General features: G+C 37.6%; 1 protein-coding gene across 8 annotated transcripts in view; it reads right to left on the bottom strand.

The window, feature by feature from the left end:
• The window catches only part of Fak (protein tyrosine kinase 2 Fak), a 795,737-nt gene that overhangs the window by 81,957 nt on the left and 693,535 nt on the right, over positions 1 to 20,245 (bottom strand). For all 8 annotated transcript variants that reach the window (XM_067143295.2, XM_068226723.1, XM_067143301.2 and 5 more), the window contains 2 exons: positions 14,444 to 14,523; positions 4,289 to 4,524 (listed from right to left, as the gene is read on the bottom strand). In XM_067143295.2, coding sequence (XP_066999396.2) covers positions 4,289 to 4,524; positions 14,444 to 14,523 — 316 coding nt within the window. The remainder of the gene's footprint in view (positions 1 to 4,288; positions 4,525 to 14,443; positions 14,524 to 20,245) is intronic.

Below are 20,245 nucleotides of genomic sequence, written 5' to 3'. Positions count from 1 at the left end.
ACTTTGATTACAGCCCACATATCGAGCAACTGCCCTCGTTGACCATCCTTCTTGACATGATGTGGTTATGCGTACACATTCAAATGTCGACACTGCACATCATGCCATCCCAGATGCTCATTACACTGCTTAGAACACACCTCTAATGCTTCCACACTGGTACTACAACTTCAACTAAAATACTGGATCTCCGTATGAGCACAGCATTCTGCGTGTAGGTTGGGGTGCGTGCAGTTGTATGTTTACAAACATCCCAACGTTCGTATTTTTGGTCTGCACTGAACTGGCCAAGATAGCAACATAATTAAATGATTATGCAAACATTTTATTTTTATTTTTTATGCGTGTATCTAGTTTTTGGGTTATCCATGCAGCATGCACTCCAGCATGCAATATACTAATATTAGGAAGCCATACCAAGACCATTAATGATACTGGGTACAGAGAAATGCACCAATTTACATACAAGCATAAAGATTTTGTTTTGAAGGGGAAAAAATGCTTGAATTTTTATAGATTCTACAGGAATATCATAACTCTTCAAAGAAATGGGTCAGTTGGTGAAGTCCACACCAAGTGTAAAATATACCCACTGACAAAAAAGAAAGTTAAGCACCACAAAGGAATGGTCTGATGTCAACATTATTTCGTACACGTGCATACCATCAGCGGGTATGTAAATGATTAGAGTTGCAATGATTTGTAACAACTAGAACAGCTACTAGAGTATATTAGTGTTGTCACCTCATGACAGTGATATTAGGACTGATGGTGTATATAAGAGACGTGTGCAGCCTGCCATCTGCGTGCAAATAATGGACTTGCTACAACACCCCGTGTCATCCCGTACAATTGGTCGGAGACTAGCAGTTGCCGGACTACTGAATCGCTGTCCCATGCGTAGGCTGCCAATACCACCACAACACATATAGCTGCATTTGGGCCACGGTGAGGATATAACCCCTGTATGATACCTTTCCTAACTAAATCACAGCATGCACCCAGGAAGGGACTGCTAATGAGTGGCAACTCATCATTTTCTTTGATGAATCTCGTTCTGTACTACCTCAGATGACCATCATCTGCAAGTATGGCAGCAACAAGGGGACAGAGCATATTCTGCCAATGTTTTGGAGAGACACACCGGTGTCACTTCTGGCGTCATGGTGCGAGGAGTCATCGGGTATGACTTCACCTCTGGCAGTGATTCAGGAAGACTGACGGCTCAACAGTACATCATGGATATCCTGTGTAATCATGTGTTACCTCTCGTGAGACAGTATCCTGGTACCATCTTTCAACAGGACAATGCTTGTCCACACATGAGACATGTCTCTATGAAATGGCTGCATGATGTTGAGGTACTCCCTTGGCCACTAAGATTCCCCAATCTGTCCCCGATAGAACATAAGTGGAACCAACTCGGATGCCAACTCCGTCCCAGTGCCAATATCCAGGATATCAAGGGCCAGTTACAACTGTTGTGGGTCAACTTGGCTCAGAAGTTGATACAACGCCTGTATTGACACCCCTCCTAACCAAATCACTGCATGCATCCAGGCCCAACGGGGTGTAATATCTTACTAACAAGGTACCAGAGTAGTGTGCTCATACTACCAACTTCATGAGAAGAGAATATCAATAAAGACATCAGTATGTGAAGATGTGGAGTTTGTACTTATACTGCTCATGATGGTTGTGCAACATGAACACTTGACGCTATATCCTTCCATGTAAATGTATACACTACATTTTAATTAATTAGCAAATTCAATTAATGTTTTCACTCTGAAGGACTGCTGTAGCAGTTGGGAGGGAGCCTTGCAGGATAGCCCGTGGACTGCTCCAGCAGTTGCACAGGAATGATGCGACACAGCCGATGAACTGCTGTAGCAGTCGTATGTGTTTTGGCTTTTCTGTGCTCCTCTATGGTACAGTGTGGAGAAGTTCAACCTTCGTGATATCTACCAATTGTCTTTGGAGCTTGTAGTTTCTAGTAGACTCATCAGATGTTAAGGGCAATCAGTTCAAAGGTAAGGTCTGAGTAATCTACACGCTTACCATTTGCCGCCTAGATGTTGTTCACTGCCGATGTGTTGGTACTTAGGTACAGGTAACTGTTAACTGTTGGTGAAACTGTATACTGCGGAGGAAGCTCTTACCCATGTACTCGGTAGTGACTTCGAAGAAAATGAAGACTGGAAGGATTTAACTCTGACAGTGCCATGTTTAAGGCCACGATCTAAAACGAGGATGGGAAGGTTTGCTTGAATTAAAATAACTAAAATATACACAATGATATTTAACTGAATTACACATTTAAACGAAACTGAAGCCGGCACGTCATGTCTTAATAACATGAACAAATGCTAGTGAGAAGGCAGAGTGCAGCAAGTATCCCGTACAGTGGGCAGGGCCAGCCGCCATAAGTTCTCATCCTCAAGGGTATGCTTCCATTCCCACTTTGCTGGAGTGAAAAGGTTAGCATCCAGATTGCTTCATTCTACAAAAACATGCCCAATACATTCAAAATGCATGCAAAATTTGTAGGCTGCGATAATGGGTTCACCCAAATAAACAACATTATAAAGCCTCAAGAAGTGGTTCTATGGTACGTTTACTATATACAGTACATAGGTCTGATTAAACAGACAGAGATAATACTTTTTTTTTAAATTGCTGTGTCAATCTATTGTCCCATACACCATGTGAATATCAGTTGCAGAGTGAGTATTAAACATCTACAGTCGGGTACTCTGCCCACCCAAAGATTCTATGATAGTTTTTACTCAAATTAAACACACAAACAAAATTTCATTATTTATAAGTTCATATATTTAAAATTTAACTGAGCTTTGAGTAAAATTATCAGGTATAAATCTTTGAAAGTTTATCTTACTATATTATTCTTATACAAGCTACTGTATAAATCTAGATTAATGCTATGGAAATCCAAAAGTCATTATTTTGACTGTTCAGACCTATTTGAAAACAAACTGGCAGATCATGATATCAATATAGAATCACAAGTTGTGAGGAGATTCTTAGAGTTAACACATACAGACTAAGGCGAACAACAGGCAGTGAAATATCAGTTACAGCTGAGTAGAGGATTTTGTGTTCATTACATTAAAGTCTAAAATATGGTCTGATTCTGGATTAAAATAATCATAACTAGCAGTTGGATCATTTTTCTGTACATTATTCATATATGTACATCATCATCATCATCATCATCATCATCAATGCCTCACTCCTGTCGCCCAGGTGTGGTTGACATGTACTTGACATGGATAAATCAATTTAAAAATACAGTATAAACCATTATATTTTAGATATTCTAGTAATGTATGGCCAAAAGAATTGAATCAAACAAGAGAGTCAAAGACAAAAGTACTCAGCTTTACAACTCCTGAAAAAGAGATATGAATCACAGTAGTCACCCAGACCACCAAACCATGCAAAGAATATAGTCACTCTACATAATATACAGCACATAGCAGACTACAGTTCACTCCCTAAGCATTAAGTTGGAATCTACTAACTAGTCCAGGATATGAAAAATGGTCGCAAGTACTGCATGCTAAGTACAAGCAGGCAACCAAATTATCTAGAAAATAAGATAAGCTGTGGAATAATTCTGCTTGAGGAACTTCATTAAAGTTTTTTTAATGATAAAATTAGAGGCAGTATTGCAATTTCCAAACAAGGTTAGCATTATTATGCTTTCAAACATACTACATCAATACTTGATCATTCCTTTCCAATTCAAACCTACAAATCTTGACACATTCAATGGAAGTAAAAAGCTTTATAAAAACCATGTCACAAATCTAATTATACATATATGCAGGCAGTGCATTGATGTTTACAGCCAGCATGAGGCACAATAACAAAACAACACATTCAGCAGGATGGAGTCCCAAACCTGGCCAGCAGTCTCAGGAACTGTATCAGTAGGCGACTCATCATCCACGGCATCAGACTCCGATCCTTGTGCTGTAACTGCTGAAGAAGAAATTAATACACCTGCACCCTCTTTGGTTTTGGGTCTTGCTTTGTGCATAATGGGGGAAGCACATGCCGAGGAAGATGTAGGAGCAACAGTGGTGACAGGAGGAGTAGCAACTGGAGAGGAACACACACTCTTCTGGATAGCAGACTTTTTAGACACCCCATATATGACAGACGTCTGACCTGGTTGAGGAGATGTGGATGTTGGGATGACACAGGAAGGCTGAGGACCACTAGGAGAAGTAGTCTGGGAACTGGCTTTCTCAAAATCTACCGTTAGTGTGTTGAAAGCAGATGCTGGAGTAGTGTACACTGACGGACAAACTCCTCTGGATTCATTCTCTCGGAGAAGTTGCACCAGCACTTCCGGATTGCGAGCAACGATGTAGGTTGTTGGTGCTGGAGGTTCTCCTTGACCACTTGAAAATGAAGCAACAGAACTTGTGTCACCACCCGGTACAGGAAAGCGTGCTGGTTTGGGAGGTGGTGGGTCATCAGAGCCTGATGAACCTGTAAACATTTTGAAATTAATACTCAACAAAGTTGAACATTGTGCTAATATAGAGCACTGACCACAACAGGATTGTCTTCATATACAACCAATCAATCAACTCACTTACAACAATTAAGGTGTGTCTAGATTAACAATGCAATTTTGGAATTAATTTACCATATATACATTAATACTCCACACATACTTTTTCTGGAATGTAGTGAAGCAAAACATTATTTGAAATAAGGTTAGTACTGCTTCGCCTCAAACAATGGATCCCATTATAATACAGTGTTGTCTGGCCTCAGTCTGTGTGGCATCAGTATTACATCAGAAGGTAAGTGTGAGCCACATGTTAAGTATGGCAGCAAGTTCTCATTACCGCTTGTTCACGGCCAAAAAAAGAAAGAGCTTAGTGTTATTGAAGATGCAGAGAACATTGAAAATCACGCAGCTGGAAGAAAGCGTGTCAGAGAAAGCTGTACTCGTGACTGCAAAAAACAAAACGAGACTTCAAAAAGACATATCGTAATCACCGGGCATTTTGTGGCCAAAAATCGAAGCATTCTGACTTTGAGAAAAGGCTGTGTCAATATGTACATGATAAGAGAAAGGGTAGGCAGTTATATGAGAAATGTGCCAACTAAAAGCTTTAGCTATAGCCAAAGAAATAGACATCATGGGGTTCAAAGTTAGCCAGGGCTGGCTAACAAGATCTTTTAATCGCAATGGATTAGGCTTCTGGAGAAGACCTAGCATTGTTAAACGGCTTCCAAGTGATTACAAAGAAAGGGTTGTGAATTTTCATCACTAAATAATAAATTTATGTTAAGAATATTCACAAACTGATAACACGAATCAAATGCCAGTCTATTTTCAAATACCACTCAACAACATTGTCAACAGAATGGGGAAATCCAGTGTAATAATAAGAACTGGCAGCAATGAAAAAATAAAGGTGTACAGTCGTGTTATGTACAACTAGAAACTGACAAAAGCCACCACCTAACATATTTAAAAGCAAACCCATTCCAAAAGTATCCGTGAAAGGTGTACTGGTGAGAGCAGATTCAAATAGGTGGATGGACAGTAACCTTGGGGTTGACTGGGTGACATGTGTTTGGCATCATTATATAGGACTGATTAATTTTGTAAATAAAACACAAATTAAAGCCAATTTTCTTTTATATAACTTTCTCTCCTAAAATTAGGGTGCACAGATTATTCAAAGGTGCAAAGTATTCACGTATATATGGCAAAAGCAGAAACTAAAGGAGCGATTTTTTTCCCAACCAGCATGTGAACGGGGTGGCGTCAAGCATCAAGCCACAATAGCAGAAATGGACAAAAAGACAAAAGGAGCAAAAAGCGAGAAACAACAGTTCATTGAGGATACTGTGAAGATGTTCCTGAAGACTAATATCCCCATCCACAAGCTGGACCATCCTGCTTTTCAAAACTACCTTGAAAAAATAGTGTAAAAAGTTAAAGGTTTCCACCTATTCAATACTGTTTGTTGTAACCTTAAAAAAGTTACATATATTTGTTGAAACTAGTTTCGGTCTTACCAGAGACCATCATCAGTGAAAATCAAAATTAAGGCAAGACATGAATGTAGATAAAATGAAGCAAGCATGAAATTCAATGTAAGACACAAGTAAAGATAGGAAAAACACTCATCACAATCACATGTCCTATGCAAGCTTTCAGCTTTCCTCCAATTTGAAAACTACATCTTTCAGAAGACCAGGTGAAGCACTAAAATACCAGCACTCGAGGAATCTTCTAGAACTCAGTTCAACCTGAGCTGAAACAAGTATGATTTTGACTGATGATGGTCTCTGGTAAGACCGAAACTAGTTTCAACAAATATATGTAACCTTTTTAAGGTTACAGCAAACAGTATTGAATACATGGAAACCTTTAGCTTTTGTTTTGCACTATATTGCTCTTCAATACGAATTAATGTGAAATTTATTACCTATAACTACCTTGAAAAGTAAGTGCTGATTTCAGATATATTTTTATATTTTTAAAAATACATTTACACCATCTTCAGTGGTATAGCCTACCTTACTGTGAAATATTCATAAACTAGCCCATACTTCGCTCCTCACCCCACAAAAAGAAACACCTGGACAGTTGTTTTGAAGTATTACGATTGCTATAAGGCTTTGTTGACTTTTAGGTTAGGTCTCTTAAACTTTCGACCAAAAACCATGTAGATGCATGTTGAATTTAAGTTTAAGTTATTCAATTTTCGATCAAAAAAAAACATGGATGGATGTACATTATTTTAAAATGTTACATTTTAATAGATCATCTAGGATGTAAAATAATAGCTTGTTTTCATGTACATAAATGGGAGTTTATAGGGAAAAGCTTCAAAACTCTTTCAGTGACTCGCTAGGCCAGCACTACACCAAATTTTAAAGTATTTGTCCTTACCTCTAAACTTTATTATTATTATTATTATTATTATTATTATTATTATTATTATTATTATTATTTTTTTTGCTAGTGGCTTTACGTTGCACCAACACAGATAGGTCTTATGGTAATGATGGGAGAGGAAAGGCCTAGGAGTTGGAAGGACGGAAAACCATCTTCAGGACTGCCGACAGTGGGATACAAACCCACTATCTCCCGGTTGCAAGCTCACAGCCATGCGCCCCTAACCGCAAGGCCAACTCATCCAGTAATATTATTATTATTATTATTATTATTATTATTATTATTATTATTATTATTAAACAGTCTGTGCAAGGAAATAGAACCAGTAATGAGCACAATCAGGAAGAAACGCATTTCATTTTATGGACATCTAATCAGGACACCAGAGAACAGGATCATCAGGAGAATAATAGAAAAATTATGGAATAGTAAGTGCAACATTAAGTGGATTACAGAAATCAAGGAAGATGAACTACAAATTACAGTGGACGGCCTAAGAAACAAAACTGACAAAATCAGGAAACTCACAGACAAGCAAACCAGACTGCAAACCAGAATCAACAAACAGACAATAGGAAGGGTGATTTCCGATGAAGAAAGAAGGATAAGATCAGAGAGAATGAAGAACTACTGTGCTGACAGGAAACTCAAAAATTCTTTGTATAAAGTTGGCTAGAGTAGTCCAATGAAGGCCATAAAATGTAAAAAATATATATTATGTTTAGCGAAATTTTATTAGCTCCATAGGTACATCCCAGGATAAGGAGATTTGCCCCAAGGTAGTACCTTTAGTAGAGATTATGTTTCACGTTGTGGAGATTCAACAAGAGCAAAGGTGAATGCTGCATTGGACGGGAAGCCCATTGCAGTAATCGCAGACAAGACATTGGACAACTGAGGCAGACGTGTCTTTGTTGTTCTATTCATGATGATCACACCAACTGCAGAACAAGTTTATTTGGCAAAATACAAAGAAAGAGGAAATTAAGGTGAAATTTAAGCAGTGTATGCTTAAATGCATAACTAAGCTCTTGAAGCACATGAGCGTCAGTGATACTAGTGTGGTTTTTCAATGAAATATGCAATTTATTTAATACTGCAGTTGCAAGACAAAACAGTGCTCTGGAACCCAAATCACTTGTGTCTTTGAAGCATAAGTTGCCATATTTTAGAAGTGTCAAGTGTTGATCAGTTTGTCGACGGCTGCGAGGCATATTACCAACAGATGCTGCAGAACATTAATAAAGAAAAAAATCACTGATACTCTTCCTATGTTGATGACATTTAGGTTTAAGTTTCCTTCCTTCACTTCGGCAGCACTGCAGTGCATTTGGGCCCCTACGAACCGTGTCGATGTAGAGAGGTTTTTGTAATTTTTTCTTAGGAAGTACAACATGATTGTGACTGATAGGTGGTCTTGAATGAAGGAGTACACCATGAAGTACACCATTCAAACAACTGGCATGTTTTACTTCAATCATCATTGAAATTCCTCTTCCTTGTAGGTCTGTTGTACTGTGATAAATGAATGCGTTCAGAATAGTATTTTTCACTTTGAAATTGTGTTTGTAAATATGCATATTTGTGTGTGTGTTAATACTTCTTGCATTCTTACGTTGATGTTTGTCTTATTTTCCATAGTGTATTCAAAACTGCATGACGAGCAGTGTGTGATTAAACAGTATGATTTTACTCCCAACTGTTGTATGTGCAATTTTGCAAATTATGCCTATTTTTAACCGATTTGCTACAAAATGCTAAATCTGAGAAGTATAGATGCTACGAAATGCTAAATTTGAAAATCAAAATGCTAAATCTCTGATTTTTAAATGTTACAGTATAAACCACAAACTCTACTATGTGATGACCAGATGAGTTTCCATAGGTGGGGAGGATGGTCCCCTCAGTGTAGGAAATGACAGAGGAATCCATCGAGTAGCGTCTGACCCCAGGTTAGGGGCGGCTGCAAAAGGAAGAAGTAATTTTGGGATATGGAAAGAGGAATGGAAAGGGAGAGAAATAGGAGGAATTTTATGTGAGAAATGGGTTAAGTGTGAGCAATACATGATTCAGGGAGAAAAACAGTAGAAAGATGGACATGGATGGGCAAACAAGGATATAAACAATAACTGATTACTTCTTGGTGGAAACAGTAAATTGTAGAAAGTTGTCAGATGCAACAGTCTTGCCTGAAGTGGCCTTTGATGGAGACCAGAGAGTAGTGCTAGCAAAAATGAAAGAAATGGTGAAAATGAGAAAATAACAGATACCAGTAAGAAAATAAAAGATATGGAAGTAGAAGAAAAATTCTAATACAAACTGAAACAACATATACCCAGAACTGAGGTGGGGAGTGTGGAAGTTGAATGGAACATGTTCAAGAAGGCATTTGTAAGTTGTGCACAGTGTGCTAGAAGCAGAATAGCTGAAAGAGTGAAAGGTAAAGAGACACCGTGGTGGAATGAGAGGGTAAAGGAAGCAGTGAAAAATAAGAAGCATGGCAATTATGGAATAGGGATAAAAATGGAAGAAAATAGAAAAAAATATTTCAAGTTTGCAAATGTTATCGTGGTGTAGGGAGCAACCTGACATGTTGAGTGAGATTATGAAAAATTATGGAATGAAAATCAGCTTGGAAAAGAGTAAGACAATGGTGTTCACTAGATGAGAAAGGGAAGGGAATTATAAAAATAAAGGGACAAAACCTTGAAATTGTGGAGAACTTCAAGTACTTGGGAAGTAAACTGATGCAGGATGCAGGGCTGGAGATGAAGATTAGTAAAAGGATTCAATGAAAAAATGGTTCCACAGTGGAGGAAATGCCACTAGAATCCATTATGCAGCGACATTTCTCCAGGTTAGGGGCGGCTGCACAAGGTGCCTGTACTCCAGAGGAGCGGCCTCATTATCACCTCACTGGATCACATCCAGAGTCGTAATTCGGGACCTAGTCCCACACAGGTGACACCTTGACAGTCAACCATGGAAGGTCTTTTAAGAAACACTCCACCGGCTGAACCAAGAGTTCAGAGAAGGCAGCATTCAGATATGGTGGGCTGCCACTTAAAAGATAACGTGAAGTCGGAGGTACAGAAATACCCCAGTACCTCATACACGAACGAGACAAAGTCAAGAATCAAACCAAAGCAGATAACCTACTTCTCTGCACACAATATAAACACACTCATGCAAACCGGTAAACTAAAAGTGATCACCGACATAATGGACCAACACAAAATTCTTACCATGGGATTACAAGAAATTAGAAACACTGACCAGAATGCCTTGGAATCTCAAGGGTACAGACTTCATAAAGGTATACTCAGAAAGAGAGTGATGAAGAATGTCCCACAATTTGGAACAGGATTTTTGGTCAGCCTTAAAATAATAAACTCAGTTCAAGAATTCAAATCACAGTCTCCATGACTCTCAACGCTCACCTTAAAGGCATCTAATGAAATCTATACTATTAATAAATGTCCATGCTCCCACTAATGATAAAAACAACTCAAAAGACCATGAGGAAACAGAAGAATTTTGGGACCTATTGGACCAGACCATAGATAACATACCCAAACACCATGTATAATTATTAATAGGCGACTTCAACGCTCAACTAGGCATAGAAAGAAAATACCGTGACATCCTCGGAACATGGCCAGCACACTAGAAAACAAATAAAAATGGAGAGAGACTAGTTGACCTGTGTGGAAAACATAATTTAATCTCTCTCTTTCTTTCTTTCTCTCTCTCTCTCTCTATATATATATATATATATATTAAGAGAAAACCTCAAAAACTAAAAACATGGAAACACCCTGACTATACTAAAGGAGAATGGCAACTGGATCACATCTGCATGGACAAAGACCACCACAAAGAGATCTATAACGTCAAAGTCCTCATAAGAATACACATAGGTTCAAATCACTACGTAGTTAAAATAAAAATTAAGCTCACTCCCAAGAGGAGACTACAAAAGCAAGCCCCTAAAACTAAAAGAAAAATAGATCCTACCCAGCTAATTAACAATGAAAATGACCAAAAAGCAACTGAAAACATAAAAATCACAGATAAACTTGAAGACTTAGTACACAACCTTAACCACATTGCAGAAGACCTGGCTCCAATTAAACCACGTAAAAAACATCAATGGTGGAATAGTGAATGTGATGAAACAGTGGAGAAATGACATCAGGCATGGCTATTACATCAGTCCCAAAAATCAGAAATATCCTATCAAAATCTAGTAAAACAGAGAAAAGAAACTACCCAAGTCTTAAGAAGAATAAAAAGACAGCATCATAAGGACACACTGCAATTAACTGAAGAATTCAATAAAACTCAATCAAGGGAATACTACAAAACCTCAGAAAACAGCTCCAAAAATATGAATCCCCAACCCTACTGATGAAGGATGAGAATGGTAAGCTAGCTCATAATAATAAAGACAATGCAGAAATTCTAGCTAAATATTTCAACAAGCTTCTAAATTGTGAGAAACCTACAGAACTCCATTTGGACACCAACACCCCAATAAAAACACCACCAGAAAACATCAATCCCCCTACAATAAAGGAAGTCTACCAAGCACTGAATAAATTAAAACTAAAAAGCGCCAGGAGAAGATCAGTCCTTTGCGGAAATCTGGAAATATGTAGGAAGATCAGCAAAAGTTGCCCTCCATGAACAACTTATCTCTATCTGGATTAAAGAAGAACTGCCAGAACACAGGACAACAGCCCTCATTCACCCACTGCACAAAAAAGGAGACAAAACTGACCCTAATAACTACAGGGTAATCTCACTCCTAGACATAACATACAAAATATTTTCAATGACCATCCTTAATAGGATAAGTTTACAACTTGAGAAAGAAGTAGGAGAATATCAAGGAGGTTTCAGACCCTGGAGGAGCTGTCCTGATCGGATCCTGAGTCCATCTGTCCATCTTTCTGATATTTTTTGTTGATACAGGTTCTTCCAATCCTCCTTTCAATTTTCTGAAGTCTGTCAGTCTTTGATTGTTTATTCAGGTAAAAGAGTGTTTCTGCTGCATATGTAGCTTCCGGTTTTATAACTGTGTTGTAGTGTTTTATTTTTGTATTTTTGTATTTTTGATAATGGACTATAATAGGAGAAGAAACAGAGATATGGTGATAACATTTGTAGATTTCAAGAAAGCTTACGACTGCATCCATAGAGAATCTCTGTTTAAAATTTTAAGACACCTTGGACTACACCCCAAATTAATAAACATGATAAAATTGACTCTCACCAACACCAAATCAAAAGTGAAGTTTAGGGGTGAAACATCAGTCATTTGAAATTAAAACTGGACTACAGCAGGGAGATGGGCTCTCACCACTATTACTTAATTGTGCTCTAGAAATGGTAATGAGGGAATGGTTTAGGAAATGTCGCCAAAAATAAAGATTGGCCGAAAAATCAAAACAAATTGGCTGGGTTTTGCCGACGATTTAGCATTACTAGCAGTAGACATAAAAGAAGCAAATATCCTGATATCTGAAATTCAAAACATCATTTCAAAAAACAGAAATTATGCCCCAAAAACCAACATAACTAAAAGAAGTTACCATCAATCAGTAGCAGCGACAAAGGGGGGCATTATTCCATTTTGGCCGTCTGAAACTAGGAATATAGGAGTCATTTTTTTTTATAAAAGCACTTTGTACAAGTCCTGTTTTCTTATCAGCTAATTCTTTACTTTATTTTCATCAATTATTAGCGGAAATATGCACAAAATGTTGCTCGTCGCAGCTAACTGATTTGCATAGCGCCACAGCAAGTAGTGGGGATTTTGCATATGCTGTGAGAAAGGGTACCAGGGGTATAATTTTTTTGCCAAGATCATGCCGTACTTCTATTTAATTGTAATAGATGTATATATTGTTCTTTGGTGAAATTTTTATTGTATAATCTATTATTGAATCAGAATCTCAAATTATTGCCACTCTGTGGAAATTAGCTCAGAGAGCATAAATAATTCCCACTTTGGAGGCTCGCTATATCCCACTAACCCATGTACTTTTTGTTGTCTGTACATTTTTTGCCCCCCACCCCACTTTTAATTCCCAATTGCCGCTACTGCCATAAATGGTAATAAAATCAACATAGTAACTCAATTTAAATATCTTGGAAAAGTAATAATACATAACCTAAATGAAAAAATCTCAATCCAAACAAAAACAATTAGATAAGCTCAAGCACAAAAATTAACGTGGGATATCTACAAAAAGAAATGTTTATCAATAAATGCAAAAATAAAACACTACAACACAGTTATAAAACCAGAAGCTACATATGCAGCAGAAAAACTTTTTCACCTGAATAAACAATCAAAGACTGACAGACTTCAGAAAATTAAAAGGTGGATTGAAAGAACCTGCATCAACAAAAAATACCAGAATGATGGACAGTGATGGATAATACCTAACAAAGTTGTGTACGTAGAGATAGAACCCATTACAGATACTATGCGTAAGAGAAGACTGGGATTCTTTGGACATGTCATGAGGATGCAGGATTCAAGACTTCTGAAACAACTAGTACAACACCATCTCATCTCAAAAAATACTACAATAGGATGTAAATGGACCAGAGAAGTAAGAGAGGATCTGAAGGAAATAGGCCTTACAACAGAAGACACCACAAATAAGATAAAATTGAATATAAAACTCAAGAATACAAACCTCCGCTTTACCCTTACATAAAACAAACGAACACCATGCATATTTCCAACCAAGGAAAGGGCAACAAGATCGGAGGTTTGAAGAAGTACTGGGAGGACCGCAAAGCCCGAACAATCCCTTCAAAGAGACGTGAACGATGGACTGACTAAAGTGATCCTATGCGGTCATAAAGAAGAAAAAGAAATTAATTCTACTAGAGTGTGAGAAATCTGGTGTACAGGAAGGAAGTACCAATGAGGTATAAGATGTACTACTGCCCTACATTGACATATTGTCGCTGCCGGGACAAAACCTCCTATGTGAAATATTTTAGCTTAGAACTTTGGCCGGTAAGGTTTCTGTCATCTAAGGTGCAATATTGTGTGAATATTGTCAAGGTATTCTCGCTCTTCATAATGTATGTGCTGCATGTCAGTATATCTTCAAAAATATTATCACATAGGAGGTTTCGTCCCGGCAATGACAATATGCAGTTGAGACTTGGACACTGAGAAAAAGATAGAAAAATAAAATCTAGGCCAGTGAAATTAAATTTTTAAGAAGTGATAGGAAAGACAAGAAAGGATAGAGAAAGAAATGCTAGGCCAGTGAAATTAAATTTTTAAGAAGTGATAGGAAAGACAAGAAAGGATAGAGTAAGAAATGAGGACGTCCATCTAAAATAGAACAGATATGTTAATAAATTATATGTTAATAAATTACATGATAAATGTACCTGTCAAAATTAGAACACAGTTTGAATGTACAAAGTTACTTTACATTCTCTTACCCCAAGACATGGCTTGTACTCGTCTATTTTCTCTCCTCATTGTTTCTTGCTGTTGATGCCTCTCTTCCAGGAGAATTTCACTAAAACACAAAATAAAACATTTATACTAGGACCTACATCAATGTTTGTTTGTTTCTGTCTTTGTTTATGTCTTTAACAGCAGTAAAGTTAGAGCTCGTTGTCCTCCCTACATATTAATTACAAGATAAAAAAAGAAAAAATAACTATACTAAATAATAAAATTTTGAGATCAAATAACAATAAAAAGAAAGCAAAACTCAACAAACAAGAGAAATCCTAAGCATAATAGTAAAGAGAAAAACAATACATCATGATGAAAAACAGGCAGAATACAAACTGAAAACTAAAGTTAGTGCATATCAGAACACAACACATTAAATGTGAAGGGAAAAGAAGTATGCAACAAACATTGATATTATTGAAATTATATGTACATACAACCCAAAACACAGTAACAAAAAGGAGAAAACAAATATACAAATATGGCAATAAACAGTAATACTAATGAAACTCCATGTAAATGAGGTAAATGTTAAAGGTGACGAAAGAGTGAAACACATATTAGAGTGTTCATAGAGCTTTATAGTGTACCTATGGGCCAATACTGAACTGATATGACTGAACAGAAAATGACTAAAAAAAGGAAAGAAAATGGTAATATAAACATAGGGTTATTCAAATGCAGCAAACTGACATCTTTAGATAATGTATTGATAACTTATTATTCAAGTCTTTCTGTATTAATCATCATGAGCTCTGAATAAGGGCTCAGTACACTTCTCAAAACAAACAGTGATCACCAGAAAATTCTATCTCTCCAAGTACAAGCACAACTGAAAAGAAGAAGCTGTGTTGCTCCACCAATTTAAGGTAGGTCTTTCCAGCCACCATGATGTACATAAAAAACGAACACTCCTCAAAAATGCAACCATGACGTAACAATGCAGAGGATACAGGTCATGAAAGTGTAGATATATTAATACAATTTACCATATAATTTTGAATACAATAGTACAGATATTATGGATAGTAAGTGAAGTAAAGTTTAAGTCCTCAACAAAGGTCTCCCTCAAGGTTCAGTGGTTGTCCATATATGTTCAATTTATACATTAGAGACATATCACTTGCTACCTACCATCAGGTCATGTATGCTGATGACCTGGCAGTAGTAACTCCTCTTCTTAAGAATGTTTATATTTACTCCAATTTGCCCTCTTGAATTACAACTTTATGACCCCCTTAAAATAAAAATTCTCATACACCAGGATTTTCAAGAAAAGCCAAATCTAACAACAGGGAAGGCATGGATCGAGGAGAAAAAGGAACAACAGAAATTAATCCATGAATACAGAGTAAAAGTTTAAAGTCAGAGAAAGAAGACAGCTCAAATGAGGTGGTCCATAGGTGACTAAAATGTAATGAATGAATATTTTTTTAAAGTATTATTATATATACTCTCTGCATGTTCCACTACATGCATAGTACTACATTCACTTAACTAATCTTACATATTCGTGTGAAAAACATTGATTACATTTTAGCATACATACAGTATATGGTGATGGCTATTGTTCTTGGCTCTTTCTCAATGCTTGAAAGTTTATAGAGTTCACAAATTTTACAAATGGTCTTGAATACTTTTTGATTAGGACAGACTTTTGCATTGGCCAGTTGCCTACCATAATAACACTGTTTATTTACATATCTCTCTCACTTTTCACTTCACTAAGTGGTCTACTGTTTGGGGTCCTCTGTTACAGGAGCACTCGGGACTGCATACAATCCTAAGCCTGTGCAGATACAATGCGATCTTTCCATAGCCGGTTACTATTGTTGTCATATTTGGCGTTAGGTTGATTTTGGATGTTAGTCTATGTTCAACTGTTGGAAAGAATTGCTTTGTGATTGAACCTTTGGAAGTTTCTTCCCATTTTCGCTGCCATTCGTTAATAGACTTCCTCCTGAGGTTACTTTTAACTGTGTTGATGGATAATTTGTCATAACTTATTTCGTTTAATTTTACTGCCTCCTTTGCTAGTTTATCAGCCAGCTCATTGCCTTGTACATCTATATGTGCCTTAACCCATTTCAGTTGTATTAGTTTTCCTTATACCGGGCGAGTTGGCCATGCGCATAGAGGCGCGCGGCTGTGAGCTTGCATCCGGGTGATAGTCGGTTCGAATCCCACTATCGGCAGCCCTGAAGATGGTTTTCTGTGGTTTCCCATTTTCACACCAGGCACATGCTGGGGCTGTACCTTAATTAAGGCCATGGCCGCTTCCTTCCAACTCCTAGGCCTTTCCTATTCCATCGTCGCCATAAGACCTATCTGTGTCGGTGCGACGTAAAGCCCCTAGCAAAAAAAAAAAATTTTCCTTATTTTCTCAATTAGGTGGTTATGGTTTTTGTAATCCAATATGGAGTCAACTGTTATTCTACTGTCCGTGTGTATAGTTGCTTTTTTTATCTTCATCATCCTCTACCCATGTTGTTCCTAAGGATTCCAAAGCTTTTATTATGGCGAATTGCTCTGCCTGATTGTTCAAACAACTGTCATGGAGTTCAAATTTGAGTTGGTATATCAACTGATTTGATTTGTATATAGCTACTCCTGCTCCCACTCCTTCGTTGCTATTACTTCCATCCCTATATATTTGCCATCAAGTACTTTCATTTTCTTCTATTTTTTGGTCTCCTGTGCCTAGAAACACAGCCGGGTGAAGGCATCTTGCTGGTTTTTCTGGGTAATCTATTATATAATCTGCAGTTGTTTTGCCTGTTTTTATATTACATAGAGCAACCACCTCTCTTGCCCTTATGCCTCTGGGAGTAATTCCTGTAATGACGCACTGTGCCTCGTGAGATATAGTTCGGTAGGCTTTTGCTATTCTCGTGAGTATAAGTCTTTGCCCTGTCACGTATTTAATGATGTTGCATTTCTTTACCAGGGATTCTATCCAGACTAGTGCAGCATATAACAATACTGGAAACATTGCTCCTTTATAGATTATTTCCAAAGCCTGGTGTTTTAGACCCCGTCCTATTCTTTTTTTTTTTTTGTTAGTTGCTTTACGTCGCACCGACACAGATAGGTCTTATGGCGACGATGGGATAGGAATGGTCTAGGAGTTGGAAGGAAGCGGCCGTGGCCTTAATTAAGGTACAGCCCCAGCATTTGCCTGGAGTGAAAATGGGAAACCACGGAAAACCATCTTCAGGGCTGCTGACAGTGGGGCTCGAACCCACGATCTCCCGGATGCAAGCTCACAGCCGCGCGCCTCTGCGCACACGGCCAACTCGCCCGGTGAGTCGTCCTATTCTAGCCGATTTTCATAAAACATTTATTAATTTAATACATTTTTCACTAACTTTGTTGATGTGGTACCTGAACGTGAAGCAGGAGTCAATTATTATTCCTAAATATTCCATCTTTTCAACTTGTTCAAGACGTTTCCGATTCATATAGATATCAATTGTCTTCCTTGCTTTCAGTCTCCTTGATATTAATATAGCTTTCAACATATTTTCATTGAAGGGGGGTTTTGTTGTCTCTCGACCACTTTGTAACTTTCCATAAATCCATGTTCATGAAGTTTTCACTGCAGTTTCAGTTTCAGCTCTAACCACAATTATGAGGTTGTCAGCGAATGCTATGGCTTTGGTGTTCTTTCCGTAGTCTAGATTGAGTAATTTATTATACGGAATAATCCAGTACCCCGGACCACTGCATGAGCCTTGTGGATAATATTTGTTAACTACTGTTTTGACCACACAGAATCAAAGGCTCCTTTTACATCAAGGCTAACAATTACTGTGACCTGACCATTCGTGAACACCTTTTTCATAAATTCTTTAAGTGTCATTGCTGAATCAGTAGTGCTCTTTTGGGGTGTGAAGCCATACTGATTTTCGTTTAGTAGTTTGTTGGTATAGAGGTAGCGATTTATTCTATTTATTAATAGTTTCTCTACTACTTTGCCTGCCCCATTTAATAAGCTTATTGGTCTGAATTTGGATGGATCCATAAGATTCTATTTCCCTGGTTTTGTAATTGGTATAATTCTTGCCTTTTTCCATCTCTTTGGAAAACATGCATTCTTCAAGCAACCATTATATACTGATGTCATAGTTTGAGGGAGACTTTCATATGTCCACCATAATATTTTGCTAGTGATTCAATCTTCACCTGGTATTTTTTTAATGATCTATATCTTTGATTGCAGATTTTATTTCTTCTTCTTCTGTGAATTCCCAATTGTCCGGTGTTTCCATTGGTTCTTCTATTTCTTTCCTTATTTGTTTTTGCTCCTCATTATCTTCCATTTCATTGCCTTTAGTGATAAGGTAGTTTAAAATGTTCTGTAATGTTTCCTGTAAATGTCTTGTGTACTCTCCTTCAGTATTAAGAAGATTTGATAGAATTTGAGCATCTTTTACATTTCCTGTAGCTGATTTATATACTATATTCCAGAGATTTGAAAAAGTATTACTGCAATAATCCTTCCAAGATATTTTCTTTGTGTTTCTGAGTTTTGCTTGGTATTTAGCTTTCTCTTCAAAGTATTGTTTTGCGCTGTTGTCGGAGGTCATTATCGCGCACTGTTCTCTGGTATCTTCTTCTAGAAGCGTTTTCTTTCTTCATCATTATCGTAAGTTCTTTGTTCCACCATGGCACAGTTGTGTGCTTTTGATCAAGGGTTTTTGCTGATTGGCTACTAACTTTGAAGGCTTTTATACAAGCCAGCATTTGGGCAATGCTAAATTTGTGTAATATGTCCTCCATATCTTCTGAATTCTTTATATGCGCTGATAGTCTACTGTCGTGCCTTTGCTGGCAGGACCTAGTGTTTACAGTGCACTATGTCTTCTGGTATAGGCTAGAGCAATTTTGTTACTTTCATTGACCTGTCTCTGTCTTATCCTTGGCTTTGACTATATGAAAGTGACTGAGGTATGAGCGATGCTAGTAATGCCATTCCTTCTGCAGCCAGTCCCTGCTATGAATGGTGTGAAAATGTTGCTCGTAGGGTCGGTTGGTGCATGCATTTCAGTGGGCTTGGCAGACTGATATGTAATAGCAACTTCTGGCTCGGTGAGGAAAGCAACGGAAAACTACCTCACTCCTCATTTCCCTAGTACGCCTCTTCAGTGATGCCTAGGCCATCTATGACAGCTGATGGCAGAGCTGTTGAGGATCCATCCAGCCTTAGGGCTGAAGACTGAGCATACATACACAGTCTACTGTCTAGATCTTCGATGTTTCCTTCCTGTCCTGTTCCCCACAATTGCCTTGCTGTCTCATACAGTAATATTTCTTTATATACTTTGTGATCCTCTTCCCTAATTATATATTTTATACCAATGTATCTGGTTTTTGGTTGCATTTACTTCAAGTTGTTTTGTGCTATTGAGAATTGTAATATTCTGTGGTCTGAGCAGCTTTCCTCTTTGCTTATCTTCCAGTTCTTAATTCCACTAACTAGTCTATTATTGCTAATGGTCAGGACCACGTTACTTTTCCCTCTACTACTTTGGAATGTAGTTAATTCACTGTATTCACTGTGTACAAACAGCTGATTGGTAATGAGGAATTCTTCTAGATCCTTTCCCTTTTCATTAGTGAGTATATCGTGCCACGTTGTGAATTTGGAGTTACTGTCCATTGTAATGAGTAGGGCCTGGATATTTTAAAAATGCATATGTGCTTATGCAAGTGCATATTCTGAATGTTAGTGCATATTTAGATATATTTTTCTCTTATGTGTGACCGATTATCTACGA

The sequence above is a fragment of the Anabrus simplex genome, chromosome 3 (genome assembly GCF_040414725.1).
Source record: "Anabrus simplex isolate iqAnaSimp1 chromosome 3, ASM4041472v1, whole genome shotgun sequence".
Taxonomy (NCBI): Eukaryota; Metazoa; Arthropoda; class Insecta; order Orthoptera; family Tettigoniidae; genus Anabrus; species Anabrus simplex.
This window is presented reverse-complemented; position numbering and strand designations above follow the sequence as displayed.